Genomic DNA, 24,246 nt, shown 5'->3' on the forward strand with positions numbered 1-24,246 from the left:
GGAATATTTTAAAGGGACTTTCAGAGCCATAATCGTTTTTTATGATCATTTTTGAATAGCTAATCCAACGAATACTTATTCCACCAATGCTGGTTCTAAAGTCAAAATAGCAATACTCGAATATTTATTCTCATATAAAGTTTAAAACAATTTCCATATAACACATGTATTCGACGTGGCATTGACCTCTAACACTACAATGTATTTTTTCTAAAAACAGAAAACTTTCTAATTTCAAAATTTCCAAAAAAATCAAAACACTCAATTTATCAAATGTTAAAAATAACATTCTGAACAAAATAAAAAAAACATTAGTGCAACACACATTCTTAATTTTGTTGTTGCTTTATCTTTTTTTAATTGATTTTATTTGTTTTCCAAAAATAATAACTCCTCGACTCATCAATTGCCAAGAAGAAGAGGAAGAAGGGGGAATAACCACAAACATTGCTGTTGTTTTTGTTTTAAGTTTGAAATCAATTGGTTGTTGGGTGGGGTCGTTTCTTTTCGATGTTTCATAGTTGGTGGTGAGGCATTGAATTTTTATTTTGTTTTGTTTTTTTTTCAAATCAACTGTATTATCACCAAAGTGGGGGAGTTTTCTTGTTCATGTTTTGTTTGTTTATTTCGGGTAGGTGTGTGTCATGGAAATAAAAAACAGGGGTTTTGAACTTCAAAAAATATTATTTTTAGTAAGTGTTTTTTATGGCCAATAAATCTGTCATTATTTTTTTTTTTTTGGAAATTTAAAAGAGTATTTATAACATAAAGAAAACAATTACAATAGTGGCACAAAAATGTGTAACATGTATTTTGAAGGTCATTATCCTCCGATTTTTTTAAGTATAAGAGAACAAGTGCTGCACCGTCAATGCCAAGAAACTGAAACAGGAACAGAAACTATTTTGTATGAAAATTTCCATTATTGATGTATAGGCATATATTCATTATAAGAAAGTTTGATATTTAGAAGTTCGACCGTATTTTTATATGCACTAGTTTTACAGTAAAAAATATAATTTTCATTCTTTTGATTTGATAAATAAATATCTATATAGTTGCATTGGCACTTACAAAAGTATTATTATTATATATATTTTTTATAAAAAAATAAATCTTTAAATTTATTTGCTTTTATAATTTTATATTGTTATTAATGAAATTATTTTATATTAATTTTCAGTTCAATTATATTAAGCGTTCTTAACTTGTTCGCGTTTATTATCCAACTGACCACTTTTATTAGTCTCTCATTTTAAATGGTGATATGGAATGCATATCATACAATATATATACACATACATATATGTATATATTTTAATAATTTACATCGATGCGTTTAGTCATCCAGAATGATTTGAAAGAAACCACAAGCAAAGCGATTATATATATATATATATATATATATCTCCAAAAGAATACATAACTGTTTTTTGTTTTGTAATTTTTGGAAGTAGTTTTGTGGTACCTTTAGAATTAAAAAAAAAGTTTCTGCTAGAATTTTAAACGAGATAGACCCATGATTCCTTTTGAGAATATACATAGAATCACTTTCTGAGTCGATTTATGCATGTCCGTCTGTTGATGTTAAATTGCAAATAAAGTACAGGTCGCATTTATTATGCGAATTGGATGAAATTTGACACAGATTATTTATTTGGTCCAAGGACGAATCCTATTGAAATTGGGAAAAATCGGTTCAGATTTAGCTCACGTATATAGTAGTCTAGACCGATTTTACCTCAAATCGGAAGCACCAAAGTCCCTATATATCTTTCGATTTGCATGAAATTTGGCATAGAGTACTGAATTAGGTCCAGAATTATGTATGCTAAGTTTTGCAGGAGTAAACATACACCCCAACATCTGTTATTTTTATACAAAAGTCTTAGTCCATTGGTCCCGCAAATATTAGCTGATTATCTAAAACACAACTAAAATACCGTTCCCTGTATTAAAAATTGTGCTGTTCGGATCATAAATATGGAATCTGCTAAATACTAAAAAGTTTGAAAAACAAAAACTAAAAATAATTTAAACAATTTTGTTTTGGATAAAAAAGGATTTTTGTTTTTTAATTATATGAGAAATAATAAAATAAACAAGCGTCATTGTTTAGCATTCGTGAACAAAAAATAAAGGTGTAGCCCTTTACGAAAACTTGCTGCAAAAATATCGACTACTCGATATATGATGGAAATTATCCTAAAATATTGGCCTACGATCAATATTTCGATCTATGGACAAAAATAAATTCACAAATTTGTTGCACATGGTATAAACATCACTAAATAGTTTTCTGAGGATCCCTAGATCACAATACCTACATATTCACGATGATAAAAAAAATATCTAAGGCAAATAAATATCTGTGGCAAAAATCTCGTGATTAAATTTCGTTTATAAATAAAAAATTTTGCTACACATTAACTTTTATTAAACCACCTAATTTGATTTATATAAATCCTAATGATATATACAGAAAAAATACTATTTATGTAAATGTGTAGATAAGCCAATCTGTAATCGCAGATAGATGCATAGCAACAGCGGCAATCACTATCTTCTAAGTGTGTTATCGTGTTATATATTTTTTGTTTTGTTTTTGCCATAAGGACAGTCTTATCTCCAAATGTGAAGGCGTCACAACAGCAACAATAGCAAATTATAAAACAAAATAATAAAAAAAAACAGAATGATATCAAATGATTGTTATCTAACTTTATGTCTGCGTGTAGTTATTTGACCCCGAACCATTTATCATATGCGTATCTCAAGTATGTTTGATGAGGCAGCCACTCTCCCGGAGAAGAATGTGTACAAGTTGATCTAAGAGATTGCCTCAATGTTTTTTTTTTTCATCTTAAATAATATCAGAAATGTCACATGACACACGAAGAGGAGGAAAAAATTCTATTGTGTAATATTAGAAAATGTTACAGGGAAGATTTTTAAAAGGTCTTTAATTGATTGAGCACCATTCACAGATGTTATATAAATATAATGTCAATCTCAAGTGTTTTGAAAGAAGACACTTCAGAGATTTTCTATTGAGTATTTTCTGTAAATAAACCCCAGCCACAGGATTCCTATGGAGGAAATACCATTCAAAGGACTTCTAGGGATTTGAGGCTTTCCATAGATCTTCTATTAAAGACTTTCTACAGAATGTATTATATTCCATATATAGATCTTGAGTAGTTCTTGAAAATTCTTAATGTGAAAAATTTAACCCCTTGCTATTTTATTGACCACAACTGCACAACTTTGCAGCCACAATAAATATGTGTCACATGTGTAGTGTTGTGATGTGGTCTGGTGTTATATTTGTTTAAGTCAATCTCTCTCACTTATTAATTATAACATTTTAAATCTTGCGAATAGCAACAAATAAACATTGTCTGTCATTATGTGAGTGCGTGTGTGTGTGTGAACTGCACTTAATTGATAAATTAAACCCACAAAATGCAGAAAAAACTGCAAATAAAATGGAGCAAAGGAAATAAGAAAATAAAATAATAATCTGAGGAAAAAATCGAAGCAGTTGCGTGGTGACAACTTTTTTTGAGGCACCATCGGACCCACAATTATGAGTTTTGAAAAGTTTATATTAATTTTTTAACTAATATTTTTTTGAGACTCCATTGGGTCCATTTTAATGAATACTTTTTTGAAGTGGCATTAAATCCATAACCGTGTATTTTTTTAGAATATTTTTTGAAGGATCATCAGATTCTCGGTAACTTTAAAAAACATATTTATTTGAGGTATCATCAAATCGTCAGGCGAGGATTTTTTATAGAATATTTTTTGGGAGATCATCAGATCGTTAGGTGTGGCTTTTTAAGAATATTTTTGAGGTGTTATTCGTTTCACAAGCTTGGAATTTTAAAAAAAATATTTTGTTTCAGATACCATCAGATACTTAGACGCGGATTTTACGTCATTAGGCGTGGATTTTTAAATACTTTTTGAGAGATCATCAGATCCAATGGCGTGGATTTTTAAAGAATATTTCTAGAGGGACAACCAGACTCCTAAGCGTGGATTTTTAAAGTATATTTCTAGAGGCACAACCAGACTCCTAAGCGTGGATGTTTAAAGAATATTTCTGGAGAGTCAACCAGACTCCTAAGTGTGGATTTTTAAAGAATATTTTTTCTGGAGTCAACCAGAGTCCTAAGCGTGGATTTTTAAAGAATATTTCTGGAGAGTCAAGGAGCATAGGAGTCTGAAGCGTGGATTTTTAAAGAATATTTCTGGAGAGTCAAGGAGCATAGGAGTCTGAAGCGTGGAGTTTTAAAGAATATTTTTTCTGGAGTCAACCAGACTCCTAAGCGTGGATTTTTGAAGAATATTTTTTGTGGAGTCAACCAGACTCCTAAGCGTGGAGTTTTAAAGAATATTTCTGGAGAGACAACCGGACTCCTAGGCGTGGATTTTTGAACAATATTTCTGGAGTGACAACCAGACTCCTAAGCGTGGATTTTTAAAGAATATTTCTGGAGAGTCAACCAGACTCCTAAGAGTGGATTTTTATACCCTTCACCACACTGTGGTACAGGGTATTATGTCATTGTGCATATGTTTGTAGCAGGCAAAAGGAATCGAGATAGACCCATGGTTCCTTTTGAGAATATGCATAGAATCACTTTCTGAGCCGATTTATGCATGTCCGTCCGTCCGTCCGCCCGTCTGTTGATGTTAAATTGTAAACAAAGTACAGGTCACATTTATGATCCGATTTGGATGAAATTTGTGCACAAGTCACTTAAATGGCCCAAGGACGAACCCTATTGAAATTGGAGAAAATCGGTTCAGATTTAGATATAGCTCCTATATATACTTTCATCCGATTTTAGGTAAATGGTCCTGAAAATCTTTTGATTTGCACGAATTTTGCCACAGCATACTGAATTATGTCTAGAATGATGTGGGCTAAGTTTCGTGAAAATCGGGGCAGATTTAGATATAGCTCCCATATATAGTATCGCCCGATTTTATGTAAATGGTGCAAAGTCCCTATATATCTTTCGATTTGCACGAAATTTGGCATGTCGTACTGAATTAAGCCTGGAATGATGTGTGTTAAGATTCTAGAAAATCGGGTCCGATTTCGATATAGCTCACATATATATTTTCGTCCGATTTAAGGAAAATGGGCCACCAAAGTCAACATATATCCTTTGAATTGCACGAAATTTGGCATTTCGTACTGAATTAAGTCTAGAATGATGTGTGCTAAGTTTCGTGAAAATCGGTTCAGATTAAGATATAGCTCCCATATATATTTTCGTCCGAATTTGTGTAAATAATGCACCAAAGTCCCTATATATTCTTCGATTTTCACGAAATTTAGCATGGCGTACTAAATTAAGTCTAGAATTATGTGTGTTAAGTTCCGAGAAAAACGGTTCAGATTTAGATTTTGCTCCCATATATATTTTCGTCCGATTTTAGGTAAATGGTTCTCCAAACGCCTAATCTTTGTCGAATTGACACATAGTTTTTAAAGATCTTCAGACGCCATCATGTCCGCAATCAGAATCACAAATGTGGATTTTTTTAAATATTTGTTGATGTACCATTAGGCTAATAACAGTGGATTTTTTAGGTAACCTCTTCAAATATGTGTACAAAATATTTGAAAACCAACTGTGTATGATTCACCGCATTCCAAATTCACTTCCCTATAATCACTTCGAAATTTCCCAAAAACACTCATCACACACATGGACACTCTACTTTTTTTTTTTGAAAACATGATGAAGATTGGAATTCCGTCCAACCGAAGAATAATTCACTCACACCTAATTAGGCTACAATGAGACAAAGTACCCCCTACCCCTCTTCCTTCCATCATTCGTTGACAAGAATTTGTTTTTTTCGAATTACATCAGAAACTAATTTAGATAAGAGGCAAAGTAACAATAGAACACTGCTGCAAGTGGAGTTCTCTTTGTGTGAAACAATACCCCGAGAGGGGGTAAAATGAAAGGGGGAGAAAACACATAAAAAAATTAAATAATGTTTTTTGTTCTATTCTTAAAATAAAACAGAAGAAAATAAATGAGTGATGCATGTTTGACGAAGAAGTGACACAGAAGGAGGTGGAGGGAAAGGGCAATTGGAAAAGTGTAGCTAATTTTAGTTTGAAAGAATGTCATCACAACTCTATTCGGCCCTGCTTGGAAATAAGATCTTCTTTTGAAATGTTCATTCTAAAGAAGGCATGCTTGTGCTTGATAGTAAATGTGCAATGGAGCTATTTAAATAAGAAGTTATTGTTGCATCGTGAGTGTATTCCAAGTGGCATCTATGCATGTGTGTATAGAGTTCACTTTGAAAAAAGGAAAAAAATCAAATGCCACAGATGCTATTGCAGGCAGCTGTGGAAGGAATGAAAATGCAGCCTCTTCAGCTGCACATGTTTCATTGCTATGCATTGATCCCAAGCATGTGATAATATGGGGTTTTAAATACATAAGTGTATATACTACACATGTGTTTATTTATTTACTTGAAAAAACATTAAATAGACCTCTTATATTTTTTTTTTTATTAAAATTTATGTTTTTTTAGAGTTGGAGAAAAATTACCATAGAATAATTATTTTTTGAGCCACCATATTTTTATAATTGTTTCTTTTTTGTACAATCATAATCATTTACCCCCTCCAGCACCTAAATTGTGATTCAAATGCAATGCAACTTTTTCTACCATGGGGTGTATTTTTAATTAATTTGCTGCCACTACAGTTATAAAGGCTCTCCAAATTGTTGATATAGTGTTTTTATTTGGTGTCTCGGTGTTTTTTTTTTATTATGAATTTGTATCAATAAAATGCAGGCACATCATCCGAACACCCCACATGCAATTATTCATGGTATGGGAATCATAAATATTATAGGCAATAAAATTTATTAAAGCTGGGAGCGATTTAATTGAATGTTGGAAATAATATTTTTATTTAAAAAAATCCACAACTTAGAGAGGTACTTAACACTAGAACGCCGAAGGCAGTCATTTTGACCGCTTTCCAATTTCAAGTAAAAAAGCAACTGTGCATTTAATGACACTTTTATTTTAAATTTGTTGATTTTTTTATAATAAACGTAATTCGATGAGATACAAAAAGTCACCAAATTTTAAAAAAAAGTGTCATTAAATGCACAGTTGCTTTTTACTTGAAATTGGAAAGCGGTCAAAATGACTGCCTTCGGCGTTCTAGTGTTAAAAATATACGCCTTAGAGATATATTTAATCCACGCCTTAGAGAGGTACTTAAAAAATCCACATCTTTGAAAGGTACTTAAAATATATTTAAAACAAATCCACGCCTTAGAGAGGTACTTAACCATATTTTTTAAACCAGTAAGGAAAATAGTTAAGTCGGACTGGACCGACTTTATCACCACTTTATTGTACATATGAATCCTAACCATTTCATGTCAATGTTCCTCAAAGGCACATACACCTTTCTGCAACCTATGCTAAATTTCAATCGGGCAGATTAAGAATCGCACTGTTAAAAATATAGCCCCAATCAGACCCCCGTTCGAAATATATATATATATATATATATATATGGTACGTTCTGCAAAATTTCGTGTCAAACCAATAAACATTAGGAGTTTGGTGCACCATTTACCTAAAATCGGACGAAAATATATATGGGAGCTATATAAAAATCTGACCCAATTTTCTCGAAAATTGACACACGTCATTCTAGACTCAATTCAGTTCACTATGCAAAATTTTCGGAAAATCGAAAGGTATATAGGGATTTTGGTGCATGATTTACATTAAATCGGACGAAAATATATATAGGAGCTATATCTAAATCCGAACCGATTTTCTCTGAACTTAGCAGACACCATTCTGGACCTAATTCAGTACCTCATGCCAAATTTCGTGAAACTTGAAGAATATATAGGGACTTTGGTGCACCATTTACATAAAATCGGACAAATCTATATATGGAAGCTATGTCTAAAACTGAACCGATTTTTTTTTCAATTTCAATTGGGTTCGTCCTTGGGGCAAATAAGTGACTCATGCATAAATCGACACAGAAAGAGATCCTATACATATTCTCAAAAGGAACCATGTGTCTATTTTTTTTGCCTGTTACAAACATATGCACTAAGACATAATAGCCTGTGTGGTGAAGGGTATACAAAAAAAAAAATGTTATCATGAACTCCTTATAGGCGTGGATTTTTATACCCTACTCAACTATGTTGTCAGGGTACTATAGCTTTGAGCAGCCCCAAAAGTTTGAAACGGCGCGAAATATTGGTCCTAGACCCACCTTCAAGTATACCGATCGTCATATCTCGACTAGCTGATGTCTAGATCGACATGTGTGTCCGTCTGTCCATTATAATTTGTAAACACGATTCAGGCGACAGTTATGGACCAATCTTCACAAAATTTTGCATGTAGGATGGATTCTGGCCAATGAAGACCCCTATTGTTTTTGGTAAAGATCGGTTAATATCTATGCGATAAAATGGACCAAAAACTTCAATTTTGTCTGATTTTCTGGTCGCTCCACAGGCTGCAATTATGCCCCAAAATTCGCGAATTTTTACATGGAGAAGGGAATCGGGTCAACGAATAAGCATTCCGGTTTTGATAAATATCGGTCAATAATTAGCGTTTCAAATGGACCCTGACTTTTGTGTGAAAAATTACAAAATTTGTATTCTATAGCCTTTATACTCACCCCTAAGGACAAAGACCCGAAGTTGATAATATATCCAAGAGGAATGGTTGGCCTTTTAATTGATACCAATTATATGGTCGTATGTAATCGGATGTGGGAGTTACACGTAAATATTTACAGGTGCTTACGTATTCAGATATTATTTAGTAACCCATTGTCACACTAGAGGTCGGAAATATAGCGCTGATCGCTTTGAAATGTTCCATGAGGTTCCAGTTATGGTCAAGTACAACGCCTATAATTTAAGGTGATGATCAGATAATAATTTTGGAATTGAATTGAATTGGACCGAAACATATTTTTTTGTATTTTTTTTTCGATTCGATCTATAGGCTACAATTATAGGCCGAACATCACCATAAAACCCACAATGAAGGGAATAGGGAAAAGTAATTAGAAGGGCTTGTACTGAACATTAATAATATACGGAAAATATGTCAGTGTAAGGAAGAGGTGCTGTTGACCTCTACTCAGGCAAGAGGGTGCAAATATCACGAAATATTGCCCAGTCTCGGAGTAAACATCCGCAGAAAGTTAGAACTCCATGGTAGTTGTGTAGGGTTTTAAAATATTTTTTTACCCTCTAATAGGGGAGATTTTTTTTTAATTTTATTCTTTAAAAATATTTTTTCACTAAGCGTGAATTTTTTTAATATTTTTTCATAACTTAGACTGGGTGTGGGGTTTTTAAAAAATTATTTGTTTATGATTCAGAATGGGCGCGGATGTTTTTAAAAATATTTTTTATCATTCAGAATAAGCTTGAATTTTTTTAAATATTTTTTCATGATTCAGAACGGGCGTGGATGTTTTAAAAACATTTTTTCATGAATCAGAGTCATCATCATGATTGAGAATGGGCCACCATTTTATGCGTAGGGACTAATCTCTTTGCAGTCTTTTGTTCACAATAAGCCTATCGTCATGAGATCTCAACACAAATTTATTGACCATGTCTTTGGTTTCAATATTTATTTTTTTTTCTTTGAGAATTGAGATGTAACCATCCATAAATTGTGTGTCATGGATCTAATAATGTCATTGAGCTATTCACGTGGGCTAACATCAAACTTCAATTGTATGTCGATTTTCAAAATTTTAATCCACAATAATGAAATTGGCCTAAAACCGAACCGAACAAAACAATAATATGATTACCAAATTCAATGGAACTACCAATTGGGCGAGATGGATGGATGGATGGATGACATTGGAATTATAAATAAAAAGAAGAAGGCGAAGAAGTTTCGTTAACTATACAGAAACAACAACAAAAACAAAATAAAATTAAGTGGTAAGTACTTCTATTGTTACCGAACATGTGACGACCTTGATCATAGCTGTCATCCATGGTAGAGCGTGGAAAACATAAAGGCCAAAAAATAATAAAAACGAAAATATCTGTGGGTTGATTTCTGGTTAATAAGAAAAAAAATCGCTTCACCAGAGAGCAGGAAAGAAACGATGGAACAAAAAAACACCAGACAAAAAATAAGAGAGTGCACAAAATTCATTGACTCGATTACACACCACTTCTTGCCGGGCATTCATATGTCAATAAACTTTTTTGTTCGGTTTAGATTCGCCTCAGGGGGCTGTAGGAAAAAAATCACAAACAACCAAAAAACAAAGCACCTTACAGAAGCTATTTAAAATAAAAAAAAAATCCGAAACTATAACAAGAATGAATGCCCGAGAGTGAACATTTAAATGCGAACCAAAACGGCAGTTACTTCGACTGATCTTTTTTCTTTCTTTTTCTTTGAAATACATAAAATTAACCCATTTCTGTCGAGATTTTAAAATTAAGTGGTTTAAATACATATCAGAATTCTAACGCAATTTTTTTTATTTGCCGTTTTACTTTCAAAAAAATCAGTTTTGCAATGATCCGCAAACTGTTAGAGTTATCATTAATGACGCCATCTTGTAATTCCTGATAGAATTTAGAAATTGTTTCGATGTGTGATCAGCCAAACATACGTATAAATGGATGTGTGTATGTATCAGATACGTGATTAGTTTTGCCTTTTCATTTACTTGTTTTTTAATTGACATTTAATATAGACCGACTGTGGGGTACGTTGACCACCACTCGCTTTTTTTCAGAGACACACCAAAAGAAATGTACGGAACGTACGAACAGAAAAAAAATCGGCCGCATTTTATGAGTCTGTTGACACAACAAAAGCCACGAAAGAAGAAGAACAAGATAATGTAGATAAAGTAGGCATGACAAAATAAGAATTCTATTCGCAGAAACAAGCAACTATTTGTGGTCGGAATTAAACTCAAATGTTCGCAACGAATATCGAAGAACTCTACAGTACCAATATGCAACAAAAATCGAGCTCATGATCCGGGGATGAAAACCCCATTGTGAATCTCGAAGGAAAAATTCACCATCGATCACCATTTTTGAGTTATGACGTCATGATTTCATTCCTGAAGTCTTCTCTAAAGTCCACGAAGAAAAAAATCGTTATATCTTCGTTTTCCGTCTGTTCCAGGTTATTTTTGAGTCGACATGTCTCCAGTAAAATCGAATGAGAAATAGTTTTGTAAAACATATCCTACTTCTATCTCGAGTCCTTGTGCGTCTTTTTGCTGTCCTTATTTTCTTGAATCGTAAGCTAAATACCACAAGACATTTTGCAAAAAAAAAAAAATGTCGCTCATAAGATCCTAGATAGGGCCCTCAAAGACTAGAAATCGATATTCGTATGTTTGCATCCTTCCATTTCCACTTTTAATAGGATGTTTGCTCAGCAAACCTGATATCTACGAACCATAATAAATTTCGCAGATATAATAGATTAATTAGGACTGTCAGATTCGGCTAAAATATTTGATATTAGCTAGTTCGTATCCCAGCATTTTTGAACGGGATTTTTGTATGTTATTTTGGGTTGCGAAGGTCTACGAAATCCCAGTCGAGGTGGGTTATATTTTCTCTATTAAATTTATACTTTTTAAAAATTATGATTATGGCGAGGTACCAGAAATGATGGACATATATAGTCGATACATGTAATTAATATATATATGGTTAGTATAAATATTAAGATCTGTCTAATTTAGATCACATAGTTTACACCTATCAACGTGCTGGCCATTAAAGGTCAAACAGGGAGATAAAAGGAAATTTTTTCCTATGGCCTCCAAATTTATATTCAGCGATGCGACTTCAATGGATTTGTAATCTTCATGAGGTGCGAGAGATAAGGGAAGGAGTGGGTTGATGCGTTCCATTTCTGGACTTCATGTAGATTTGTTAGAAATATTACGATTTGGGAATTTCGGATCGAATCGGACACTCCAAAAAGCTTGATATTGTAAAAATTTCAAAATTTTAACACTAATTATCCACAAGCCAGAATAAAATAATTATCCACAAAATTGGATAACGGAATTATCCCCAAATTATCCACAAATGCGGATAAAATTATTATCCGCAAATGTGGATAAAATAATTATACACAAATGTGGATAAAATTATAATCCGCAAATTTGGATAAACTAATGTGGATAAAATTATTATCCACAAATGTGGATAAAATAATTATTCACAAATGTGGATAAAATGATTATCCACGAACGTGGATAAATAAATAAATAAATTAATTAATTATCCACAAACGTAAATAAATTAATTATTCACAAACGTAAATAAATAAATTATCCACAAATGTGGATAAAATTATTATCCGCAAATTAAAATAAATAATTTATCCACAAAGGTGGATAATATGATTATCCACAAATGTGGATAAGATTATTATCCACAAATGTGAGTAAAATTATTATCCACAAATGCGGATAAAATGATTACCCACAAAATGTGGATAAAATTATTATCCACAACTCTCAATAAAATAATTGTCTTCAAATATGGATAAATTAATTATCCACAAATGTGGATAAAATTATTATCCACAAATGTGGATAAATTGTTTATCAACATTTCACACATTATTACCACAAGTACCCTTCTCAGTTATCCAACAAAACTTCCTGCATATCCCGATCCTACACCCCCACAATGATTTCAAATTAAAATTTCAGGATTCCAACTCTATTGGTTCACTCACAATTTAAATTGTACACAGTAGTAGGAATTTCCAAAACTTGCTACTTAACCCAAACCTACACCCCGACAATGCTCCTAAATCTAAGTTTCAGGATTCCAACTCTATCGGTTCCAAAACCTCCTTCCTACCCTAAACCTACACCCCCACAATGATCCTAAATCCAAGTTTCAGGATTCCAACTCCAATTCAAATTGTACCAAATTTAGAACATAGTTGTACCAATTTCGAAAACTTCATATATACCCCAATCCTACACCCCTACAGTGATCCCAAATCCAAGTTTCAGGAAACCAACTTTATCGCTTCACCCACAATACAAATTGTACCATATTAAGTACACAGTAGTAGATTTTCTACAACTTCCTACATACCTCAAACCAACACCCCCACAATGAACCTAAATCTATGTTTCAGAATTCCAACTCTATCGGTTCACCCATAATTTAAATTGTACCAAATTTAGTACACAGTAGTACGAAACTTTCAACTTAACCCAAACCAACACCCCCACAGTGATCCTAAATCTAAGTTTTAGGATTCCAACTCCATCGATTCACCCACAATTCAAATTGTACCAAATTTAGTACGCATTAGTACAAATCCAAACCAACACCCCCACAGCGATCCTAAATCTAAGTTTCAGGATTCCAACTCTATCTCAATCTTACACCTCAACAGTGATCCTGACTCCAAATTTCATGATTCTAGCTCTATTGGTTCGCCTAAAATTCAAATTGTACCAAATTTAGTACCATTTAGTACCCAGGAATATACATTGATTAAACTGAATCCTGACTGCAATCCTACACCCCTACCGTGATTTTGTTGTTTCCGCTCTTTCGGTTCATCCAAATCCAAATTGTACTAATTATAGTACGATTTAGTACTTTTCTTACACATCAGTAAAAAAACATATCCTACTCCTACACTCCGATGGTAATGTTAATTTCAAATTTCAGGATTCCAGCTCGATTTGTACATCCAAAATAAATTTGCACCAAATATAGTACCATGTAGTACTTTTCGTACATACACGCTTTCAAAACCATCTCCTTAAATGGACCCTATTTCTCAACCTTAATTTACACTTCAAATTTCAAGTTTTTAGCGCTATCCGTATACATGCTACAAAATTGTACCAAATTTAGTACATTTTCGTACTTTTCGGATAGTTATAGTTCGAATTTCCAAAAACCCTTTGGTACATCTATCCTACACCAAAGGAAATTTAAGAGTTCTAGCTCCACCGGTTCGTCAAATACAAATTGTATTACATTTAGCACTTTTCGTACCGTTCTAGTACGAATTTCCAAAAACCCAGCCTTATCTGTCACCTTTGGAGCAAGAGTGACCCTCACCCAAATCAGTCAATTAGTGAGTCAGTCAATCACTTTACTCTTTTATTAGTATAGATACAAATTTGGTCTTTATATTTTTTATTGAGCAATACTCTCTTCATCCTAAGAGAGTAAGCACCCAGAGCTTGTGAGAGTGAGAGAGGAATTTTGGGAGTGTTGGGAAAAGGGAAAATCTCTTATGAAAATATCTTCAATCATTATTCCCAATTGAAAAATACAGAATATGTATTAGGTGTGCCAGGACCCTTATGGGGTCAAATTAACTGGCAAAGATATTTATTATTATTATTTGTTGTTGTTGTTATTATGATGTATATTGTTGTAGTTGTAGCTTTTTTTCAATACAATAATATGCGGTATAGGTTAATTATTATGATTTTTTTTCAATATTCGGAATTATTGTTATAATATGTTGGACTCATAGCCCTCTGTTCGTATGCTGCAGAATATTAAGTCAAAATATTTTTTTAGAATTAAATTATTATTGTGCAGATATTTTTTAAAAAAATATTCAATTCACGAAGTCATCATCATCACGATCTCAAAAAATCCCCTTGTCGACTACCCAAACTATTTACGTTCGTCAAGCGATTTGGGTATGCTGCGAAAATCAAGGCGATAAAATAATTTCAGATCTTTTTTGGAAAGATGTTTTTCATGCCAGGAGCGTTTGGCGGCCAGAATGGCATCATCGGCCACCACATTATCGTCCTCATCATTATTTTCATCGACCACATCAATGAAGACATCATCACTGCTGCTCTCCTCGGCTGAGATGTTATTTTGAATTAGGTGTACCGGAGAATGGGAATTTGTATTGCGATAGAGCCTCTCCACATACGATGGACAATCATCGGAATTTTCCACATCTACCACATCTTCATCTTCTTTGGTTTGATCGGAAATTAGCATAATATTTTCTCCCGGAGAGTTGGCATCAGCACATTGTAACATTTTATAGGGGCCTGTGGGGGTATTGTTTGGTAGGTTCTCTGGACTTGGCTTGTTGGTAATATTCAAAGGCGATGTTGAATCCCGGCGTATTTGTATTACCGATTGATTGACATAATCCTGGACATTGGAGATCGGCTTAAATGCCGAGAGGGACACAATTTGTGACATGCTCTTTGTAAGAACCTTAGTTTCATCCATTGATATCGGGAAGGTTCCAGTTATATGATTATTTTGTATATAATAATTTTTAATGGACTGACTATTGGCCAATATGGAGGAGGGAGTTTTGGTAAACAAATTCGAATTCGAATCAATTTGATACATATAATTCATCATAAAGGAATAATCGGGTATGCAAGCCGTTTCAGTTATGGCCGCCTCAGTGGTGGTGGTATTCATGGCCGAACAGCGATGCTGGGCTGTATATTGATGATAAATATCCGCTGGCTTAGTATCATTGGCCGAGGCCTTCCATAATGGCAATATGGTTTCGGAAATATTTGAAAATGCCTCGGTGACTTGAGTCGCAGAACTCAACAGAGTCTTATTGGCAATTTTTGTGGGAGCCATATTTGATTCCTCCGAATCGACTGAAACACTTCCAACATTTCGTGTATTATTAACCGCTACCGAAGTTGCTGCCGATACCGGCACTGACGAAGTCATATGCCTCTTCCGCGTACCACCATTAAACATGGCCTTTACATCCTCCCACATATAGGCCATCTCCAGGGTGGGCTTGCCGGCCAATAGCAAATGACGTCTCCACGAATTAAAATTTGCCGCAATCGGTTGTACATATTTATCCTCACCCGAACCCATACGATGTGAGTGGAAGATAAATTTATTTGGCGAAAAGAAAATGTTGCAATATTGACACTTGATACACTTGGCCCGCGATGAATTGTAGCGACTGGGTATAAACAGCCCCATACAGCCCCAAGCACATTTGTGATAAACTTGAAAGGCGAAATCTTTCGGCAATCGTGGTGGACTATTATCACCCAGGAAACTTTTACACAATCGCTCCGCTTCACGTCGTGTTATCATACCACATCGTCGCGAAGTTATGGGCATTGCTCCGGCACGTCGCAGCAGCTCCAATTGCACCGGGGTACACTGAACACAGGTGATGCCCAAGGCCACCCGACGATTATGTATCTCATTGTAGCTAAATTTCTTCAGCAAAATATTTGAAATTTGAGCCAAACACAATCGCTCAAGACCCTCGATGTAGAGGGATACAATGGGGATCCCATATAATAACACCGTTCTAACCTGTATTTGGGGGGAGGAGGAGGAAATATTTTTTTGTAAAAAATTTTGTATTTTTTTTTTAGGAAAATTGTTTTACCGTCGATTTATTGATGAGAACAAAGCTTTTTTTATATTTCGTGCGTAGCTCGGCTGTAATCGTAGATTATAGAAAAAAACGTCGTAATGCACTCTCATGTCCACTTTTTCTTCACACACAAATTTATCATTGGCTAGAAAAATTAATTCGGCTAAAGGTTAAATATAGAAATCGGGAAAATATATATATTTTTGTAAAATATTTATTTATCCATATTTGTGGATAATAATTTTATCCACATTTATGGATAATCAATTTAATCCACATTTATGGATAACAGAATTATCCATATTTGTGGATAATAGAATTATCCATATTTGTGGATAATAGAATTATCCATATATGTGGATAATAATTTTATCCACAGTTGTGAATAATAATTTTATCCACATTTATGGATAATAATTTTATCCACATTAGTGGATAATAATTTTATCCGCATATTTGGATAACAAAATTATCCATATTTGGGGATAATAATTTTATCCACATTTGTGGATAATAAATTTATCCACAGTAGGATTGGATGAAATTTGAAATTGGGAAAAATCGGTCCAGATTTAGATATAGCTCCCATATATATTTTCGTCCGATTCAATGTAAATGGTGCACCAAAGTCCCTTTATATCTTTCGATTTACACGAAATTTGGCACGGCATACTGAATTAGGTCTAAAATGATGTGTGTTAAGTTTCCTGAAAATCGGTTCAGATTCAGATATAGCTCCCATATATATTTTCGTCCGATTTTAGGTAAATGGTGCACCAAAGACCCTATATATCATGCGATTTGCACGAAATTTGGCACGGCGTACTGAATTAGGTCTAGAATGATGTGTATTAAGTTTCCCAAAAATCGGTCTAGATTTACATATAGCTCTCATATATAATTTCGTCCGATTTAATGTAAATGGTGTACCAAAGTCCATATATTTCTTTGGATTTCCACGAAATTTGGCACGGCGTACTGAATTAGGTCTAGAATGATGTGTGTTAAAAATCGGTCCAAATTTAGATAAAGCTCCCATATATATCGTCGTCCGATTAAATGTAAATGGTGTACCAAAGTCCCTATATATCATTCGATTTGTACGAAATTTGGCATAGCGTAATGAATTAGGTTAGGTGAATTTCGATATACCGAAAGTGTTGAAGGGTATCATGTAGTCGGCCCCGTCCGTCTTTACTACTTTCCACGATTTTTTTCAAATTCTGGAAAAAACACATCGACACATTCCACCTATTCGGCTATGCAGGATAACTTTAACAGGCACAAGATCAGCACTTAAAGTCGGAAAGGACCTCTCGGAGCCCTTTAATACCGAACGAGGATTCAGACAAGGGGATAGTTTGTCGTGTGACCTTTTTAACATCCTGCTGGAAAAGGTCATACGAGAGGAAAAGTGAACGGAAATGGCACTCTGTACACTAAACAACACATGTTACTCGCCTACGCCGATGACATCGACATAATGTGTCGAACATTGAGAACGGTAACAGCCACCTTTGAACAAATTGAGAAGGAGTCTGCCAAAGTGGGTCTGGCAGTAAACGGCGAGAAGACCAAACTGATGGTATCAACGCGCAAGACGTCCAGTAGACTCGGAACAACTATGGTCTTAGCAAACAACTCAAAAGCAAGGCCACCTCCCGCCAGACCAAATTCACACTTTACAAGACGCTGATACTACCCGTACTGTTATATGGATCTGAAGCATGGGTACGTGCGCAAGCAGATGAGGCAGCTCTTGGAGTGTTTTGAGAGAAAAATACTCCGAAAGATCTATGGGCCGATCTGCGTTGACGGTGAATATCGCTGTCGAATGAACCATGAGTTGTACCAGCTATTCTCGGGCATTGACATTGCTAGACGTATTGAGCTGCAGCGACTACGTTGGCCAGGTCATGTTGTGAGAATGGAAGAAGATGCCCTATCCCAGAGGGCATATAAAAGCGAACCAGCTGATGGTTCACGCAGAAGGGGAAGGCCAAGAATACGTTAGAAAGATCAAGTCGAAGACAATATCGCCGAAAATGGACTTTCAAATTGGAAGAACTGCGCAAAAGACCGACGCGCCTGGAAATCTTTTCTAAGCTCGGGTTATGGAACGAAAATTCTGTCACAAGCCAGCTAAGTAAGCAAGGGTGGGTTCTCCGACGAATATTTCGAGGTGTTACAAATGGAATGATAAATTTAATTACATTTATTATTATTTTCCACATGTTCGGCTATACCCAGCTGGGGGATCTACCGCTAACCGATTGATGTGCATACATCTCCTCAAACCTGTACGGGAAAAAAATCTATCCACAACTGTTAAATAACAGAACAAACATGCCTTGGCAAACATAGAACACCGCAAGCAAACAAACACAAACCAGACAGCATGTGGCCTGGTCCGGCATGGCCCGGTAGAGATCAGCAGATGAACTCGTTTTTCGATTTTCTTTCTTTTTTTCTTCATTTCACTCTGCTGCTGTGCGTTTCATACCAAAAAGTAAGAAGAAGAATAAAAAATGTTTTTAATGTGTTTTTAATTGCGGCATTTAACAAAATGTGATCTTCTGTAGAAGAAGAAGAAAAAATACTTCTTCAAAAATAGCCAGGAATCATGTCAACTTTTGTTGAGAGCGACAGAGAGAGAGAGCGATACAATTTATTTCATTGGTCAAGAAATTTCTAATTGGAGGTGGGTAGGGGGATATAACAGTACACTTTTCTTGTTAACGGCTATCATCATTTCAATTGGCTTCAAATTTTTATTGTTTTTTTCGAAACGACAATGTTTTGAAACCCAGATGAAGTGCGATTTTATTGGTATTTTTTATGGCTTAGTAAAGAAGAAGTTAATCGGAAAACAAAAATACAAAAGCACGTTCCAAAAAAGACAAAAATATTTGACATTTGAGTTCCTCCGTTTTGTTGTTAACAAGAAGAACTCACAATGAGGCAATTGAATTACAAAGAATTTGTAAGGTTATGTTCAAATCAATGAACTTCAATTGTCAATGAGGTAGCGAGGTAAATGTCAAAAGAGGGCTTCTGAGATCTCTACCTCCATGACAAGAAATAAAACAAAGAACGTCTTTTGGGATTGCCTTTAAATTATTTTTAATTAAAAGGTTGTCATAAATTTCAATTTATTTATTTGAAATAATAATAATTATTTATCACCACGAAGAACTAGAAGAAGAAGCAGCAGCACAAGAAAAGTGTGGCGTACTCCTTAATTAAGTTTGAACCCGCATTCACATTGTCATTGAGAATAGTGGTAGCTCATTAAAAATGTCAATTGTAATATTGACATGTCTGTAATTGTATGGTTTATGTGGTGATGATGGTAGCGCCGAGAGGTGGTGGGGAAAATTTTAGAATTACAATTTAATTAAGTTGATGGTGTGAAGAAAGGAATAGGAATAAGTAAAAATTAATTTATGGTGGGAATTTTAAAATGTGTTAATGTGTACGGCTTTATGAAGGTCGTTTAATTGATATGTCAATTGGAAGAATTTTTATAGAAGATTTATGACGATTTTCCTAATAAAATGTTAAAGTCAGATTAGGCGGGTCTCATAATTTTTGAGTATGAATTATGGTAATTTTCAAAATAAAGATAGGCCTTATTGAATTTTCAAGATTTTCACAAAACAGGACGAAATGCCCGTGTGGCATTTTTTTAATATTCGAAACTAATGATAGTATTTAATCGATTTTGAGTCTTCGTAATTTTTTTATTCGGTCTATGAGGAAAATATTAGGTCCAAATTTTCAGAATACATCCACCTTCCAACGGTATAGCAATTTTAGGGTCCAACTTAACTTTGTGGTCTTTGCTAACTTATCAGAGACCAAATTATTAATACTGGGGTTATACCTAGTGGTACACCGAAATGTGTATAATTTAATACTGAAATTGCTTCTTAAATCTGAAACTATCCAATTATAGACGCATCGGTTAAAAAAAAAACGACAAAATGTATAAAATATCGAAAATCGGAATATATTATATGGGGACTATACCTTAAGGTGGTCCGCAATAGGTGATTTGATTTGTTAACCCATTTGAACACAAAGTATCAATATGAAGTATAGCCTCTTCGGTTGGAAAATGTGCCAACAATTTTCAAAATCCCGAAAATTGGAAGAGGTCATAATAAGAGGGTCTTATCTAAAAATGGACCAATATTGAAATTTTTTGATTTTGAATCTGAAACAAAAATATCTAATTACATCCAATTCGCTGGCAAATTGTTTTTTTTTTTTTTTAATCTACCAAAAATAGGAAGGTATCGTTTTATAGATGTTATACCATATTAAAAACTTTGTTCAAAATCATTAGTATTTCCCCCTGAGAACTGGAAAAAATTTGAGCCAATGTGTTTCGAAAATCAGGGGTTTTCGTTATATGGTATCTACACCTAAACGTGGACCGATGTGATATATGGGAGCAAAATGTCGACCGATGTAGATAAAGGCCACAAAATTCTACCTGACTGTAGATAAAGTAGGCCTGACAGCAGATAGAAACCACAAAATTCTGCATCTTAATAGCCTTCGAATTTAATCCTGTTCTATAATAGGCCCATTATTATTTTAGAGGAAGCTACTAAGCATCAATTGCTGAGTTTGATGTACGCATGCCGATCTGCCGGTGTATTTTTTAACTAAAGCCTAAAGACGCCATTGATACTGGTGAGAATCCGTTTAGATTTAAATATTTCAGACCTGCTATTGACACCTATGAAGTCTTCAATGTCTACATGGATGTGGTTGATGCCGCGAAATTTGGTACGGCTCTTTCAATTGGCATAAAGTCCCTTTTGAGATTGCTGATAATCGGTTCAGATTTGAATATTTCAGACATTGTAGAATTCAGATGGTATGGAGTCTTCAATGTCTGCATGGATGTGTCTGATGTCTTTCGGAAATATCAATGAGGAGATGCAGATCAGATGGGAATCCCTACAAGGTCCGATTCTTTCGTTCATCTAGTTCTTTTTGGACTCGGATCCATCTGGATCCAAACTTCAGAGACAAAACTACGAGCCCTATTGAAATTGTTGAGAATAGGTTTAGAATTAAATATTTCAGACCGTAGAGTTCAGATGGTATGGAGTCTTCAATGTCTATATGGATGTGTCTGGTGTCTTCCGGATGTGTCGTTGAAGAGAGGAAGATCAGATGGAACTGCTTAAAAGTCTTCTCATCAAGTAGTGTTGGTTGGTTTCGAACTAAAATGAACTATGGCATTAAATGAATGACCTTGTTCATTTTGCGGAGTGAATCGAAAAATATCGAAAAGATTCTGGAACGAAATTGTCCTATCCTATCATAAAGTTGATCTACCCTCGACATCAGAACACATTCGGTAGCAATTTTTAGAACAATTTGCTATGGCACTAGGTGTGAATTTCCACAAAAAGCACGGTATACACAGAAAAGGTGTTCAAAATAGACATATCCGCAATTTTTCACAATGGATAATTAGAAATGGGGACTTTCATTGTAAAAAATGCGCATCCTGTTTCTCTATGATGGAATTGCAAGATGGAAACAAAATTTAATATGTGTTCAAAACAGAGATGGAAATTTCCAAAACACTTAACCTTTTTCTGTTTATACTGCACTTTTTGTGCTAGGCTAAGAACTTTCCGAACAGCCCGAATGCCAATGAACATTTGAACTAAAAGGAACCATGCCATTAAATGAATGACCTAGTTCATTTTGCTGAGTGAACCGAAAAAGATCGAAACGAAATTGTCCTATTCTATCATAAAGTTGATCCACACTCGACATCAGAACACATTCGGCAGCAATTTTTAGAACAATGTTTTGGAGCATTTGCAGGTTATGGCATTAGGTGTAACTTAGAAATGAAGTCCATGCTTACCAAAGAGTAATCTATGTAATCTAGTTCCCTTTTTCGGTTAAATACAAGTGCATATTTCCACCAATAGGGCTTTATTTTATATTTAGGATGGCATTCAAAGGGGTTTTTGGTTCTCACCATTTTACCTCCCAACTTTCTAAATGCCGATAAATCTGTTCTCAATGTTCGTAGAATTTTTTTAATTTAATTATTTGTATTTTAATATTTTTATTACACATTTCATATTTGATTTATTAAAATTGTTCGTGTTTTTAAGGATCTTCGCCATGAAGGACCCAACATATTTACCAAAAAATAAAATATCAACTTTAAAACTATTTTAATTTTCCGATAAAATCCATCCCAAAAATTAATTCTCTTTTTTTTGGAACACACAAGAACAGCCCAAAATCTCTCACTCTCCTCGATGCAATAATCTGCATAAGTACATACATATATACAAATTTATGTAAGGGTATTTGGCGGGGCATACAACTACTTGCACACTTGCACAGACATGATGTGAGAAGTTCGTTTCTGAAGTACATGGCATAATAACGGACACAAGTGCCCCGCTCAGCTTGCATTCACCATGCATGCGGCACAAGTGAGTACTATAAGTGGAACATGTATGCATATATGTTGTATAAGGAATACAATAATATCTCTTTCGAATTTGTTTAAAAATATATAGATTTTTTTGTTGTTGTTAAGTACATTGATGTAAAATACCACACACATGCATAGGCACATGTGTGTACATATACATACATGTGTTTGCATGTAGTTAAGGTCTAAAACTTGTATTGAGCAGAATATTTTTATAAGAATTGGAATAAGGAGAACACGATGGATGAATAAAAAGGAATAGCAGAGGAAGAATCACAACACTTACCCTTCTTGGTTTGCTGGTTTCAACAATTTCAGGCATTTGCTCAACTTCAATACCGTCTGACATCTTGGTTTTGGTTATTTTTGATGTTGTTGTAGTTGGGGGGATTTGGTTTCGATGTGTTTGTTGGTTTGTTTGAGTTTGAAGTTCACTTCAAGTCAGCGATTAGTTTTGCGTGTTGCGATCTTTTCTTTTGTGGTCTTTTTTTCTGAAGCGATGCTGGGCTGGCTGTCTGGTTGCACACGTTCTGATTTCTTTCGTTGTTCGGTCTGCTGCGGCTGCTGGAAGGAGGAGGGTATTGTTACAATGCCGGTTTAAGCTATGGACCGGGCAAAATTGATGATGGATGGATGGCTGGATGATAGCTGAAGATGATGATTGTTGAATGGCTTAAAGAGGGGTATTGTAATATTCTATTTGTTTCTTTTCTATATTTTTATTTCTTCTTTGATATGTTTCTTTGTTGTTCTTGTAGATTTTTTTAGTTTTGTTCTATATTATTTTTTTTTTTTTTTGTTGCACCAGAAAAAGAGATACACTTTGTAGACAGACAAGGAAGTAAAACTGAAACACTATTTTAAAGGTGAAAATTATTTTTAAAAATCCAATCTAAACTTTTTTCAATTTCTTTTTATGCTTTTATTTCTTGGAAAAAAGTGTATACGCACACACCTTCCTGGTTTTTGGTTGGGATAGAAATTAAAGGAGATATAAAAATTGATTTAAAGTTTTTTTTTTTTTTGTTTTTTACAAAGGAGTTTAAAATCGTTTGGGTATTTTTTCTTGTCCACGCGTTAGATACGTCCGTTCCGTTCGATTGTTACTCACGAATAAATGTTCAAAATTTGAAATGACTATAAACGGAGTCTCAGCAAACGCAAAAAAACAGAAACAGTTTGTTAACAGAGACCCAAGGCAGCGGCAACAGCACAAAAACAACACCTCTACCACAGACAACGCCGACGTCAACGTCAACAGAGACCCCCAATAACAGAGT

At 34.4% G+C, this 24,246-nt stretch overlaps 1 protein-coding gene across 1 annotated transcript in view; it reads right to left on the reverse strand.

The window, feature by feature from the left end:
* Positions 1-23,367, reverse strand: part of LOC133338101 (coactosin-like protein) — a 39,518-nt gene extending 16,151 nt beyond the window's left edge. The window contains exon 1 of the mRNA XM_061546290.1: positions 23,253-23,367. Coding sequence (XP_061402274.1) covers positions 23,253-23,315 — 63 coding nt within the window. The 5' untranslated portion in view covers positions 23,316-23,367. The remainder of the gene's footprint in view (positions 1-23,252) is intronic.
* Between the last annotated feature and the right edge of the window lie 879 nt (positions 23,368-24,246).

This window comes from Musca vetustissima, unplaced genomic scaffold (assembly GCF_032173495.1).
Source record: "Musca vetustissima isolate MV318-11 ecotype Yass unplaced genomic scaffold, APGP_CSIRO_Mvet_v1 utg2045, whole genome shotgun sequence".
NCBI classification, from domain to species: domain Eukaryota; kingdom Metazoa; phylum Arthropoda; class Insecta; order Diptera; family Muscidae; genus Musca; species Musca vetustissima.